Raw genomic sequence first — 14817 nt, 5'->3', positions numbered from 1 at the left:
GGCAAATGGATGTCAAAACTGCATTCCTGAATGGATTTCTTGAAGAAGAGTTGTATATGATGCAACCGGAAGGTTTTGTCGATCCAAAGGAACCTAACAAAGTGTGCAAGCTCCAGCGATCCATTTATGGACTGGTGCAAGCCTCTCGGACTTGGAATAAACGCTTTGATAGTGTGATCAAAGCATTTGGTTTTATACAGACTTTTGGAGAAGCCTGTTTTTACAAGAAAGTGAGTGGGAGCTCTGTAGCATTTCTGATATTATATGTGGATGACATATTGCTGATTGGAAATGATATAGAATTTCTGGATAGCATAAAGGGATACTTGAATAAGAGTTTTTCAATGAAGGACCTCGGTGAAGCTGCTTACATATTGGGCATCAAGATCTATAGAGATAGATCAAGACGCTTAATTGGACTTTCACAAAGCACATACCTTGACAAAGTTTTGAAGAAGTTCAAAATGGATCAAGCAAATAAAGGGTTCTTGCCTGTGTTGCAAGGTGTGAAGTTGAGTAAGACTCAATGCCCGACCACTGCAGAAGATAGAGAGAAAATGAAAGATGTTCCCTATGCTTCAGCCATAGGCTCTATCATGTATGCAATGTTGTGTACTAGAGCTGATGTGTGCCTTGCTATAAGTTTAGCAGGGAGGTACCAAAGTAATCCAGGAGTGGATCACTGGACAGCGGTCAAGAACATCCTGAAATACCTGAAAAGGACTAAGGATATGTTTCTCGTTTATGGAGGTGACAAAGAGCTCATCGTAAATGGTTATGTTGATGCAAGCTTTGACACTGATCCGGACGATTCTAAATCGCAAACCGGATACGTGTTTATATTGAATGGTGGAGCTGTCAGTTGGTGCAGTTCTAAACAAAGCGTCGTGGCGGGATCTACGTGTGAAGCGGAGTACATAGCTGCTTCGGAAGCAGCAAATGAAGGAGTCTGGATGAAGGAGTTCATATCAGATCTAGGTGTCATACCTAGTGCATCGGGTTCAATGAAAAATCTTTTGTGACAATACTGGTGCAATTGCCTTGGCAAAGGAATCCAGATTTCACAAGAGAACCAAGCACATCAAGAGACGCTTCAACTCCATCCGGGATCTAGTCCAGGTGGGAGACATAGAAATTTGCAAGATACATACGGATCTGAATGTTGCAGACCCGTTGACTAAGCCTCTTCCACGAGCAAAACATGATCAGCACCAAGGCTCCATGGGTGTTAGAACCATTGTTGTGTAATCTAGATTATTGACTGTAGTGCAAGTGGGAGACTGAAGGAAATATGCCCTAGGCAATAATAAAGTTGTTATTTATTTCCTTATATCATGATACATGTCTATTATTCCTGCTAGAATTGTATTAACCGGAAACATAATACTTGTGTGAATACATAGACAAACAGAGTGTCACTAGTATGCCTCTACTTGACTAGCTCGTTAATCAAAGATGGTTATGTTTCCTAACCATTGACATGAGTTGTCATTTGATTAACGGGATCACATCATTAGGAGAATGATGTGATTGACTTGACCCATTCCGTTAGCTTAGCACTTGATCGTTTAGTATGTTGCTATTGCTTTCTTCATGACTTATACATGTTCCTATGACTATGAGATTGTGCAACTCCCGTTTACCGGAGGAACACTTTGTGTGCTACCAAACGTCACAACGTAACTGAGTGATTATAAAGGTGCTCTACAGGTGTCTCTGAAGGTACTTGTTGGGTTGGCGTATTTCGAGATTAGGATTTGTCACTCCGATTGTCGAAGAGGTATCTCTGGGCCCACTCGGTAATGCACATCACTATAAGCCTTGCAAGCATTGCAACTAATGAGTTAGTTGTCGGATGATGTATTACGGAACGAGTAAAGAGACTTGCCGGTAACGAGATTGAACTAGGTATTGAGATACCGACAATCGAATCTCGGGCAAGTAACATACCGATGACAAAGAGAACAGCATATGTTGTTATGCAGTTTGACCGATAAAGATCTTCGTAGAATATGTGGGAGCCAATATGAGCATCCAGGTTCCGCTATCGGTTATTGACCGGAGACGTGTCTCGGTCATGTCTACATAGTTCTCGAACCCGTAGGGTCCGCACGCTTAAAGTTCGATGACGGTTATATTATGAGTTTATGTGTTTTGATGTACCGAAGGTAGTTCAGAGTCCCGAATGTGATCACGGACATGACGAGGAGTCTCGAAATGGTCGAGACATGAAGATTGATATATTGGACGACTGTATTCGGACACCGGAATGGTTCCGGGGGTTATCGGATATATACCGGAGTACCGAGGGGTTACCGGACCCCCCCCCCCTCCCCGGGGTTTAATGGGCCTACATGGGCCTTAGTGGAGAAGAGGAGGGGCGGCCAGGGCAGGCCGCGCGCCCCCTCCCCCTCTAGTCCGAATTGGACAAGGAGGGGGGCGGCGCCCCCCTTTCCTTCCTCTCTCTCCCTCCTCCTTCCCCCTTCTCCTAATCCAACAAGGAAGGGAGGGAGTCCTACTCCCGGTGGGAGTAGGACTCCTCCTGGCGCGCCTCCTCCTGGCCGGCCGCCTCTTCCCCCCTTGCTCCTTTATATACGGGGGCAGGGGCACCCCCATAGACACAACAATTGATCATTGATCTCTTAGCCGTGTGCGGTGCCCCCCTCCACCATAGTCCACCTCGATAATATCGTAGCGATGCTTAGGCGAAGCCCTGCGTCGGTAGAACATCATCATCGTCACCACGCCGTCGTGCTGACGGAACTCTCCCTCAAAGCTCGGCTGGATCGGAGTTCAAGGGACGTCATCGAGCTGAACGTGTGCTGAACTCGGAGGTGCCGTACGTTCGGTACTTGATCGGTCGGATCGTGAAGACGTACGACTACATCAACCATGTTGTGCTAACGCTTCCGCTTTCAGTCTACGAGGGTACGTGGACACACTCTCCCCTCTCGTTGCTATGCATCACCATGATCTTGCGTGTGTGTAGGAAATTTTTTGAATTACTACGTTACCCAACACCACCCCCTGGGCGCGCCCCCTGCCTCGTGGGCCCACGGTGGCTCCCCTCCACTTATTCCTGCACGCACACACTTCTTCTTCCTCCCAAAAAAAATCACCATCTAGCTCAAGCACGAGTTCTAGCTCATTTTGCTGCGATTTTCGATCTCCTTGCTCAAAGCACCTCTCACAAAACTGCTTTGGGGGATTGTTCCTTGGTATGTGACTCCTCCATTGGTCCAATTAGTTTTTGTTCTAGTGCTTTATTCATTGCAAATTTGTGCTGCCTAGGTGACCATGTTCTTGAGCTTGCATGTCAAATTTATATGGTTCCAAGTAGTTCTAATGCATGATATGAGCTCTGGGCACTTGTATGAGTAGTTGCTATCAATTTTGTTGAGCTTGGTTCACTTTTATTTGAAGTTACTAAAAATTTCAGAAATTTTTCAGAGGAAGAAATATGTTTAGGAAAATGTACCAAGGTGGTCCTTCAAGAAAGCAAGGACCCAGGCTTGCAGTGCGTGATGCTGATGAAGAACCACCAAGGGACGCTCCAGTGCGGCCTTGTGAATGGCCTTCAGAGGACTTCATGGATCAAGCAGGAATTAAGGAAGAATTTAACGCATATTTGCGTAACACTGATCTTGTGAGCTTCGAGGCAGAAAAGTGCCGTCAGTACCACTATCTCACTAGTTCCTTTGTGAGGAGGCAAAAGGGAGATATTTTATAACCAGAGAGGAGGCGGAAGAGTATAAGAGGAGGGCTGAGATAGCTCGCCTCCAAGCTGCAGCCCACGATGCAACGACTGCTGCATCTCAGTACGACCCAGCTATAACTTTGGATATCCGCCAGGCCATCCGTGGAAATAAACCAACTTAGGTCAAAAGCCTAAGCTTGGGGGAGTACATATCTCTCACTGACATTGCATTTGTGTTTACACACTCATTGCTAGATGTTGGTGCTCATACTCTTTCACTGTACTATCCATGCTAGTTTATTTTCTTTTTCTTGCTTTCCTCTTGTGTGTTTGATAAACCTTAAGAAAAACCGAAAAAAGTTAGTAATAGCTTTTAGCTAGTTTACTTTCTTGTTGTAGTAGTAGTAATTAAAAAGAAAACCCAAAAAGATTTCCTGTTCTTCTTTTGCTTGTTGGGAGCTTTCCCATGTAAATAGTTTTATTTCTTTTCTTTTCTTTTGGGGTCAATAGGAGAAGACCATGATTAAATTGTTGAAGTGGCTCTTATATGCATTATTGTTGATTTAACCAAGAGCCCATATTGCCTTGTCTTCTCCTGTTTATTGAATGCTCGCAGATTCCAGCTTAGTCCAATGCACGTGCACTATTATTATTATTCACATCATTCGGTCGTGCAAGTGACAGGCAATTATGACGATATATGATGGACTGATTGAGATGAGAGAAGCTGGTATGAACTCGACCTCTCTTGTTTTTGTAAATATGAATTAGTTCATCGTTCCTGATTCAGCTTATTATGAATAAACATGTTTGCAATGACAATTAGAGATTATAGTTACTTATGCCATTCTTAATTAGCTAGGAGCTTATAATGGTTTACCTTGCGTGCCAACATGCTATTAAAATGGTTGTGATGTGGTATGATAGGGTCGTATCCTCCTTTGAATGATTCGAGTGACTTGACTTGGCACATGTTCACGCATGTAGTTGAAACAAAATCAACATAGCCTTCACGATATTTATGTTCATGGTGGATTATATCCTACTCATGCTTGCACTCAATGTTTATTAATTTTAATGCATGTTCATGACTGTTGTCGCTCTCTAGTTGGTCGCTTCCCAGTCTTTTGCTAGCCTTCACTTGTACTAAGCGGGAATACTGCTTGTGCATCCAATCCCTTAAACCCCAAAGTTATTCCATATGAGTCCACTATACCTTCCTATGTGCGGTATCTACCTGCCATTCCAAGTAAATTTATATGTGTCAAACTCTAAACCTTCAAATGAAATTCTGTTTTGTATGCTTGAATAGTTCATGTATCAACTAGGGTTGTCTGTATCCTCCATGTTAGGCGGGTTATTCTCAAGAGGAGTGGACTCCGCTCCTCACTCACGAGAAAATGGCTGGTCACCAGGATGCCCAGTCCCATGCTTTATGCAAATCAAATCAAAATAATTGCAAACAAAACTCCCCCTGGGACTGTTGTTAGTTGGAGGCACTCGTTGTTTCGAGCAAGCCATGGATTGATGCTTGTTGGTGGAGGGGGAGTATAAACTTTACCATTCTGTTTGGGAACCGCCTATAATGTGTGTAGCATGGAAGATATCGCCATCTCTTGGTTGTTATGTTGACAATGAAAGTATGCCGCTCAAAATATTATTTATCTCTGCTTTAAAATCGAGCTCTGGCACCTCTACAAATCCCTGCTTCCCTCTGCGAAGGGCCTATCTATTTACTTTCATGTTGAGTCATCACCCTCTTATTAAAAGCACCAGCTAGAGAGCACCGCTGTCATTTGCATCCATTACTATTAGTTTATATTGGGTATGACTATGACTGGATCTCTTTTACCATGAATTACAATGTCTAGTCAGCCCTTGATCTTTAAAGGTGCTCTGCATTTATGTTTTGCGGCCTCAGAAAGGGCTAGCGAGATACCATCTTGTTATATCATATTATGATTGTTTTAAGAAAGTGTTGTCATCCGAGATTTATTATTATTGCTCGCTAGTTGATTATGCCATTGACATGAGTAAACATGAGACCTAAGTGTTATTGTGAATATGGTTAGTTATAATCTTTGCTGAAAACTTGAATGCTGGCTTTACATATTTACAACAACAAGAGCAAACAGAGTTTGTAAAAAATTTTCTTTATCACTTTCATTTTATCAACTGAATTGCTTGAGGACAATCAAAGGTTTAAGCTTGGGGGAGTCGATACGTCTCTGTCGTATCTACTTTTCCAAACACTTTTGCCCTTGTTTTGGACTCTAACTTGCATGATTTGAATGGAACTAACCCAGACTGACACTGTTTTCAGCAGAATTGCCATGGTGTTATTTATGTGCAGAAACAAAAGTTCTCGGAATGACCTGAAACTCCACGGAGCTTATTTTTGGAAAATATTAAAAATATTGGTGAAAGAATCCAGGCCAGGGGGCCCACCACCTGTCCACGAGGGTGGGGGCGCGCCTGCCCTCCCTGGGCGCGCCCCCTGCCTCGTGGGCCCCCTGGAGCTCCACCGACCTCAACTCCAACTCTATATATTCATGTTCGGGGAGAAAAAAATCAGAGAGGAAGATTCATCGCGTTTCACGATACGGAGCCGCCGCCAAGCCCTAAACTCTCTCGGGAGGGCTGATCTGGAGTCATTTCGAGGCTCCGGAGAGGGGAATCTGTCGCCATCGTCATCATCAACCATCCTCCATCACCAATTTCATGATGCTCACCGCCGTGCGTGAGTAATTCCATCGTAGGCTTGCTGGACGGTGATGGGTTGGATGAGATTTATCATGTAATCGAGTTAGTTTTGTTAGGGTTTGATCCCTAGTATCCATTATGTTCTGAGATTGATGTTGCTATGACTTTGCTATGCTTAATGCTTGTCACTAGGGCCCGAGTGCCATGATTTCAGATCTAAACCTATTATGTTTTCATGAATATATGTGAGTTCTTGATCCTATCTTGCAAGTCTATAGTCACCTTCTATGTGTTATGATCCGGCAACCCCGAAGTGACAATAATCGGGACCACTCCCGGTGATGACCATAGTTTGAGGAGTTCATGTATTCACTATTTGTTAATAATATCCCTTAGTTTCCGCTAGGACCCCGGCTGCCACGGGAGGGTAGGACAAAAGATGTCATGCAGGTTCTTTTCCATAAGCACGTATGACTATATTCGGAATACGTGCCTACATTACATTGATGAATTGGAGCTAGTTCTGTGTCACCCTATGTTATGACTGTTACATGATGAACCGCATCCGGCATAATTCTCCATCACCGATCCAATGCCTACGAGCTTTTCACATATTGTTCTCCGTTTATTTACTTTTCCGTTGCTACAGTTACAATCACTACAAAACCCAAAAATATTACTTTTGCTACCGTTATCGTTACTTCCATATTACTTTGCTACTAAATACTTTGCTGCAGATACTAAGTTATCCAGGTGTGGTTGAATTGACAACTCAACTGCTAATACTTGAGAATATTCTTTGGCTCCCCTTGTGTCGAATCAATAAATTTGGGTTGAATACTCTACCCTCGAAAACTGTTGCGATCCCCTATACTTGTGGGTTATCATGGGCATGGTATGCGGCGTGGGACAAGTACTAGGGTGTGGTAGGAGGAGTGGGAGGCAGCGAGGAGTGGGAGGCAGCGGCCATGAGCTCCATATATTGGTGGCAAACCATGGAAGGAGGCTTGGGGAACATAGATAAGTGGCAAAACTTGGCCGGGAAAGGACAAGGATGTGAGTGGCCGGGAGGGGGAGGTCGTCGACAGCGACAAAGATGACGGTTTGGAAAGAAGACACCATTTCGTGAAAAATAAAACTAAGAAGACGTAAAGTTGCCCGCTTTTTTCTTGAAACGAGAGGTGGTTATTAGGAGGCTCTAACTTGTTTTAGGAGTTAGAGGAGTTGTGGGGATATGTTGGACTATTCTATCCCAATATTTCCAGATATTTGAAAGTCAACCTTTTTTTACAACAAAGGCAAAATGTCGCCATATTGCATTGATTAAAGGGGGTGGGGGATCAAAGTTATGTACATGCAAGGTTGTAGCCCAAACACACGCATACACTCGCAGAATTATAATCCCAAGGTGAGATGCCTCGGTGACCCAAGGGGTGGTTTCTCTTCTGTTGGAGATGAGGATTGTCGGCTTGTAGATGTGCTCTGATACACATGCACATTGTGCTCATTCCAATTTTCTCAAGAGATGATAAGCCGTGGCCTGATTTAGGTTATGACACAATTGATAACCTCATACCAACACACATTAACTGAGGTGAAAAATTGCAAACAAGCGGGTTTCAAGTCTTGTCGTCTGAGCCAGTCTCGAACTAGGCTTTTCATTCTGCTTTATAAATAAAGAAGCAACCAATCCATACAACGAGTAGCAAGGTACCGGAATAAAATGTCTATTGTGCAACAACACAATCATGCCCAAATAAAACATAAAAGAAAAGCGAAAAAACCACTGAGTGGCCACAACATCATGGGGTAGCCGGAGAAGTGAGGCGACGAGCCGTGTCATCAGTCCAACATCTGCTCTAACCGTCCATGGTCCCGCTGCCTAACTAAAGGGTGTGATTTTTTTTAGGAAAGCCACTAGGGGCTTACAACCTGATCAAACAGCTATTACAGTCCCTGGTAACCAAGGGAAAGATATCAGTAGGAACAGTAGCAATCATGCTACAATCGCCATGCACTCGGGCGAGGGCCGCCAACTCGTGCGCCACACTGTTACGGGTTCTGCTGATCACTGAGATTGCAATCTCCTGAAAGTTCTGCATGACAAGTCTAATATCAGCAATGGTATGGTGCATGGCTGATTTGTTCGGTGATTCAGGTTTTAGTATTAGTGCAAGAGAAGCACAGTCAGTCTCAACTAAAGGGTGTGATTGTTGTAAGAACGCAAGAAATTTGAAGGAGTCGTAAGCCCGTCGAAGAATGATCCGCTCACCTGCCCTTTTTAATTTATAAAAGTTACAGTGGGGTGTTTATCCTACTGTTTATAGTAAAAAGAAAAGAATGATACGCTCTATTACCATTTTATTACGCGTTGACCAAGCCAGTCCTTGATCATTTTTCATATTCTAGCAGTATAGCAGCATTGGAAGAAGAGGTGAGATGTCGTCACGGGCGTCATAGCATAGTTGTCAAATACTACAATCTCGTCAATCGCTCTTAGCCAAGGGATGGCGGTCCGAACCTGGTTTTGATTTACGAGCATGTAAAACGTTTGTATTTAGAAGGCGCGTGTTGCTTTCAAATGGTGGATTTGAGAAGACGTGTCCGTCATCTCAATGAACTGTGCAAGATTTTTTTGTGAGCTTCCAAAAAAAAAAAGAAGACGTGAAGCTCGAGAAGGAGCAGCTTTCATAGACAGGCCCAGCAGGAGGGGCGGCCCGCCCCGGCCTCCCGGAGCGCAGGCCATGGACGGATGTATGTAGGCCGGCTGCTGGGTTTGCATGGCTGGAAAGAACGTGCTTAGTTGGCCCAAGTTACTACGTGTGGCTGGCTACTAATTACGCACTTGTCTAAAAAAACATAATTACGCACGACGCTGATCATGGATCGAGTCAGCCATCTTGGAGAGGCGCACTAGTTAGGACTTCACGCACGCACGGTGTCGGCGGCTGCCGCCGGATGGATTTTCGCCTCTTCACCTCACGATCGCCGGAACCAGTTGAACAACGGCGGACAAGCGATGGCCACCGAGCATGCGCCATGCCGTCGCTACTACTTGAGCCGGCGACTCCCCATCAACTTGACGAGAAGCTGATTCTAGACAAGGTATTGTGCCCTAACGATTTTACTTTTCTCATCATAATTAATAAAAAGTTATAAATGATAATCAATAGATAATTGATTGATTGGCCGTGGTTGCCGTAGGTATTATCGAGTTAATAGAAGCATTCCGCTAATTTTCAAATACTAAGGGCATGTCCGATATAGAGACCTTGATGTGATGCTTTAGGGAAAACATATATAGAAATAATAATAATTACATGGCGTCTGTCTAGGGGTCACTACATCCCGTGCTAATTGCATGTATATATAGATGCTTTCCCATTAAATTGATTAGATTGTGTATGTTCTTTGCAATATTCTATGGGACACACAGATGCAAAGTAGTAATTCAGGAAAATAAACTAGTCCATGATTATGTTTAATCTATTTTTCTCTAAATGCACTAGATTCAATAGTACTTTCAATTTCGCCTCCTAGCGAGTAAAACAATTTCATCGGGTGTCTGGTGCAAAATTGAATCTTGGGATTGGACGAGAAGCAGGAAAGACAGCTAAGAAATTGACCCCGAGGGCAATCTCTAAGGGGCCCCCAGCTCTAATCTCGCACCGGGCTCCTAAAATCATAGGACCAGCCATGCTCATAGAATATAGAATTCGGTAATGTGCTTGTCTGACATAGAGTATGGACGTCCTGAACCCATGGACATATGAACCCGCTTTTTTAAAATGCATTCCAAACGCGTTTTAAAATGTCAAAAAATTTGAAATAAAATTTCACACGTACATCTTCGCAACATGTGTGTGTGACACAAAGTTTTGCAGAAAAATATCTTTTTGTTTTGCCTCCACGAAAAAGATAATTTCTGTGCTCCTAAATAGCGTTACACGACACGTTTGTTTGTCTTTTTTGCACATGTCAAAGAAAAAGTTATATTTCCGCGAAACTTCTTGCGCACACATAGAATGTGAAGTTTTATGCGTGAAACATTTTTTAGATTTTTTGGGTATTTAAAAATAAGTTTTCCGAAGTGGGTTCATAAGCCCATGGGTTCATCCATGCACTTTCCGTCCGACATACCCCTACTTAAGTCAATGTTGTCAAACCAAGCATTGCGGCGAAGTGCTAGTTTAACATTCCATTTTATCTTTTTTTTTAGGCCGCTTTGAGTCTTGGGCATTGACCATTGAGCCACAGGGAGTACACCGTTTGATTTTACGTAAGAACATGGAACAGTTGTGTGTCCTCGTCAACTCATGGGTGAATTTGTAGATGAGATCAGCATGCTCATGTCTCCCTCGCTTCTAACCTTAGCCTTAGAGCATGTCTAGCAGATCCTTTAAAACACACAAAATCATAAAATAATCGCCGGTTTACATTTTAGGCGAAAAAGGCGACCCAAATAAAACCCGTAAATGACTCCGACCTGTAAATTTTTTAAGGGGCGCGAAAAATATCCCTATCAAATCTGTCAAAATAAGGATTTTAAAGTCAACCTGAGAGTGCCCTGTATATATGAAAGACCATTGAGGGGAGTCCCACTGCCATCGGAACCTTCATGGCTCGCTCCTGGCTGCCGCCCCGTCCATCCCCGGCCGCCGCTCTGCTCATCCGGGAAGCCACCCCACCCGTTTGGGCCGCCGCCTGTCCATCGCCGGCCGCCACCCTGCTCATCTGGGAAGCCGCCCCACCCACCCGGGCCGCTGCCGCCCTGCCCATCCCGGCCGCCGCTTCGCGCGTCCCCGCCTCGGCTCACCATGGCCACGACAGCGTCAGCGCGCGCGCACCGGCAGCACGGCGGGAAGCAGCAGCAGTACCAGCTCCTGCGGCGCTTGGAGGGGCTGAGCCTGGGGTCCGCGCTCCACAGCGACCCGCACGCCCCCGCGCTGACCGCGGCAGCGCTCCTCATCCCGCTCGGCGCCGTGCTGTTGGGCCTCTCCGGCCTCTTCCTGCTGGCCACGCTCGCCGGCGTTGCGCTCGCGGCGCCTCTCGTTCTTCTCTTCGGTCCGGTGCTCGTGCCCGCCGCGCTGACCGTCGCGGGGCTCGGCGCCCCGGCCTTCTTCGGACACAGAGTTGGGGACGACGTCGGGGATGCTCTGGGCACCACCAAAACGCGGAACGTCGCCATCACCTAGTGTTGCACGGGTGAACGTACGTACGCGTCGTGCGCATGCGTTCAATTTATCAAAATCAGATGTACGTATGCGTGTTCAGAGCATCTAGGCGAGAAGAGGAAGAAGAAGGCGTGGGGAAAAATATAAGTGAATATTCGGTTTTACGGTTTAAGTTTGAGGGGTATGTTTGGCCGCACCTTAAATCAATTCTTAAAATGCGTTTTTCGTGCGTTTTCAGTTCCGCGGTTTAAGGGGTCTGCTAGAGATGCTCTTAGGGCATCTCCAACAGTAACCCACAAAAAACCTCCCGCATTCGTCCACGGACAAGGGGACCAGTCCGCGGACACGGATGCCGGAGGACGCCATCCAACCGTAGCCTCATACATTTTCACAACAATTCAAACCAACCAGACGAAATTCGTTCAGACAAGTCCGGAATTCACATAAACATGGCCAAATTTCATATAAACATACTGGATTTCATGTAAACATGACAGATTTCATTACAAATACATCAAAGCGGTCCTAGGCGGCCTCTGGAGTATAATTAATACCTAATCTAAATGATCGCCGACGTCTGGTCCCCGTCTCCGGCCATCAGGCTCGAGAATTGAAGCTTTACCGTCTCCAGTTCCGCCCTGGCGCTCTCCAGCTCCGCCTTCTTGACCTCCGTCTCTGGAGCCTCGAGAAGTGAAGTTGTTCGCCTCAACATAGCCGCCAAGCGACTAATCAATCGAAGATGCTCAGCCCACCAAGCTTGGCGTCGACGGGAGGGGAGGAGCGGTGGCCTTCCTGGGACACGAGCGGCGGTGACCTTCCGTGCACTACTCTTCCTCGCTGCCGGCGGCACCCGAGGACGTGTCGGCTTCTTCGTGGTCGTGGCGCCAGGGCGCGGTCTCGTCGATGTCCTCCTCGTCTGTGTCGCCGAACAACGCCTCGCCCGCGTCGTTGTCCCACTCCTTGCCGGCGGCGGCCACCTCCGCCACCCGCTGCCGGTACCTCCAGCGGGCGAGGAGGATCTCGCGGGCGGAGTGGTAGGACTCGAGCAACGCCTCCTGCTCCGCCAGGTCCGCATCTGGTGCGACCGCCCTGCCAACGGCGACCTGCTCCTTCGCATGCGAATGCTCTTGGAGGAGGTTGTGGTTGTAGTTGGCGTCAACCTGCGCCTCCCGGAACTGCTCCTCCCGCACCATGTCCATATAATGGACACGGGCCTCGCCGATGGTCATGGTGCAATGCATCGGTGAGGGTGGAGTGGAGGAGGAGGGTGCCGCGGAGGAACAGGAGGGTGGCGTTGGCTCGTCGTCGAAGGCGTCTTCCATTTCCATGTCCTCCGACTGCCAGTCGGCAGCAATGGCGGCCATGGCCTTCTTCTGCTCTGACGTAAGCCCGTCCCAGAGAGCTTTGGCCGCGGAGGGATCCATGGAGGGGAATGGTATGAAGAGGGGTGACTGTGGCTATGGCCAGGGCATCGGGGAAGCGGTTTATATAGCACCGGTGGGTGACAGAGTGACGGACGGGTGGCGCCGGAGGAGACGCCTCGGCAACCGCGTGCCATCAATGCGGGTGGCAGACGGACGGACGGGCGGCCGTCATGTCGCTTGAACGCGCGGCAGTCGCCTGCCCCGGGAAGCGGCGCGGGCAGCGCTCTCTCAGCCGACACGTTGCTTTAATGCCGGCGCCAGTGAGCGGTCGTGTCCGCTTTGGCCGGGCATGAATGCGGGCGCTGACGCTCTAGAGCGGCGCTGACAGAAAACACGTGGGAGGGGAGGGGTTTTTGGCGGGCCAGAAACGGTCAGAAATGGGCTTGGGATCGGTCCGGACTCCCGCAAACCTCCCCCGCTTTTGTCTTCGGTTTGCGGGAGAAATCGCGTCCGGACCGTGTTGCGGACCAATACAAACCCATGTTGGATGGCTTTCACAGTCCGGACAGTATGATCCGAACCATTGCGGGAGGTTTATGGGTCGGCGTCGACGATAACTTAGCCATTGGGATTTGTTGTTACTGCCTCACAACCTCAGTACCACCTCACGACCGTTCCCTTCAATTGTTTTTCTAAATATAATCGTGGACCACTGTTAAATTCTTGCTCCATGCGTTCGTGCCATGCTGCTAAACATGTTGTATTCTTTTACACGGTCGTGTGAACATTTGAATGTTTACATATGACTACCTTATTGTTAATTATATGGAGGGAACTACCTTATTGAGTACTTTTTTCGTCTAAAATTACTTGTCATGGAAATGGATAAACATATATGTATTCAGAACTTACATACTTCCGGATACATCTCTCCGACGAGTAATTTCGTACAAAGGGAGTAGTACTTCATACAGTCCTACCGTTCCTTTCCCAAATTGAAGTTTTTACAGTTCCTACGCAGAACTTCACTCTAATGTTTGTGCATGCATGCCATATGGTAGCATATACATTCTCTACTCCCTCTATGAGATGTTGCAATTGTTTGCGTGTCTAATTCATTTCGACGTTTTTGGATACATTTTCCCTATATCAGCTTAATTAGGTAGGGCAACACTGTGTTTGAAAGGCCTAGTGGATGGGGTGTCATTTAAAATAGCGATGGAACTCGCAGGAGAATCAACCACAATTTTAAAATTACACAAGCATTGATGTGAAGGCACTCAAACTTGAAATATGTGAAATTTCCCTTTTTAGCACATCTTGTGACGATTTCGGTCGTTGGCTTCGTATTGCTCATGGATTGAAGAACTCGGCCTGCAACTTTATTCATCTCATGCGAAAATGTACAACTTTTCATGCTCATTTTTACTTGATGGGAGTGGCAAGCCTATTAGATAACTTCATCTCGACGAATATGCCTTCAGTCACACGGCTGGACTTGGTTGCTTAAGAAGGCTGACTAGTCTCGAATGGTATGATATGCGTATTGTGGGGATCAATTAATGTGTTTTATTTAAAATTTAGTTGCTCTGGAGAAATTGAGACTTATGGGTTGCGATGAGTTGTTTTTCATGGATTCAGATTCGATCAAGCCCATACTATCTGTTTAGCATCAATTGCTACTAGCATCTCACAGATAAGTCACATGCTTGCTGACATGCATCAGCGATATTGTCCATTGACTTATTGATAGATTTATAAACATATAGGAAATATCATGATACATGATTGCCTCTAGGGCACATTTTTAACATGTGGTTGGGGATGCTATAACCGGGAGAATTTATGTTGGACTGAATTGATGTGTGCTCGGTGTACC

At 46.2% G+C, this 14817-nt stretch overlaps 1 protein-coding gene across 1 annotated transcript; it reads left to right on the top strand.

Annotated features, from left to right (window-relative positions):
* Window positions 1-11217: 11217 nt before the first annotated feature.
* LOC123122013 (oleosin Zm-II-like) lies at window positions 11218-11812 on the top strand. The gene has a single exon (XM_044542131.1). The coding sequence runs from the start codon at window positions 11218-11220 to the stop codon at window positions 11593-11595; it is 378 nt and encodes a 125-aa protein (XP_044398066.1). The 3' UTR covers window positions 11596-11812.
* Window positions 11813-14817: the final 3005 nt, after the last annotated feature.

This window comes from Triticum aestivum, chromosome 5D (assembly GCF_018294505.1).
Source record: "Triticum aestivum cultivar Chinese Spring chromosome 5D, IWGSC CS RefSeq v2.1, whole genome shotgun sequence".
NCBI classification, from domain to species: Eukaryota; Viridiplantae; Streptophyta; class Magnoliopsida; order Poales; family Poaceae; genus Triticum; species Triticum aestivum.
The sequence above is the reverse complement of the archived record's forward strand: the minus strand, read 5'-3'. Positions and strand labels throughout refer to the sequence as shown.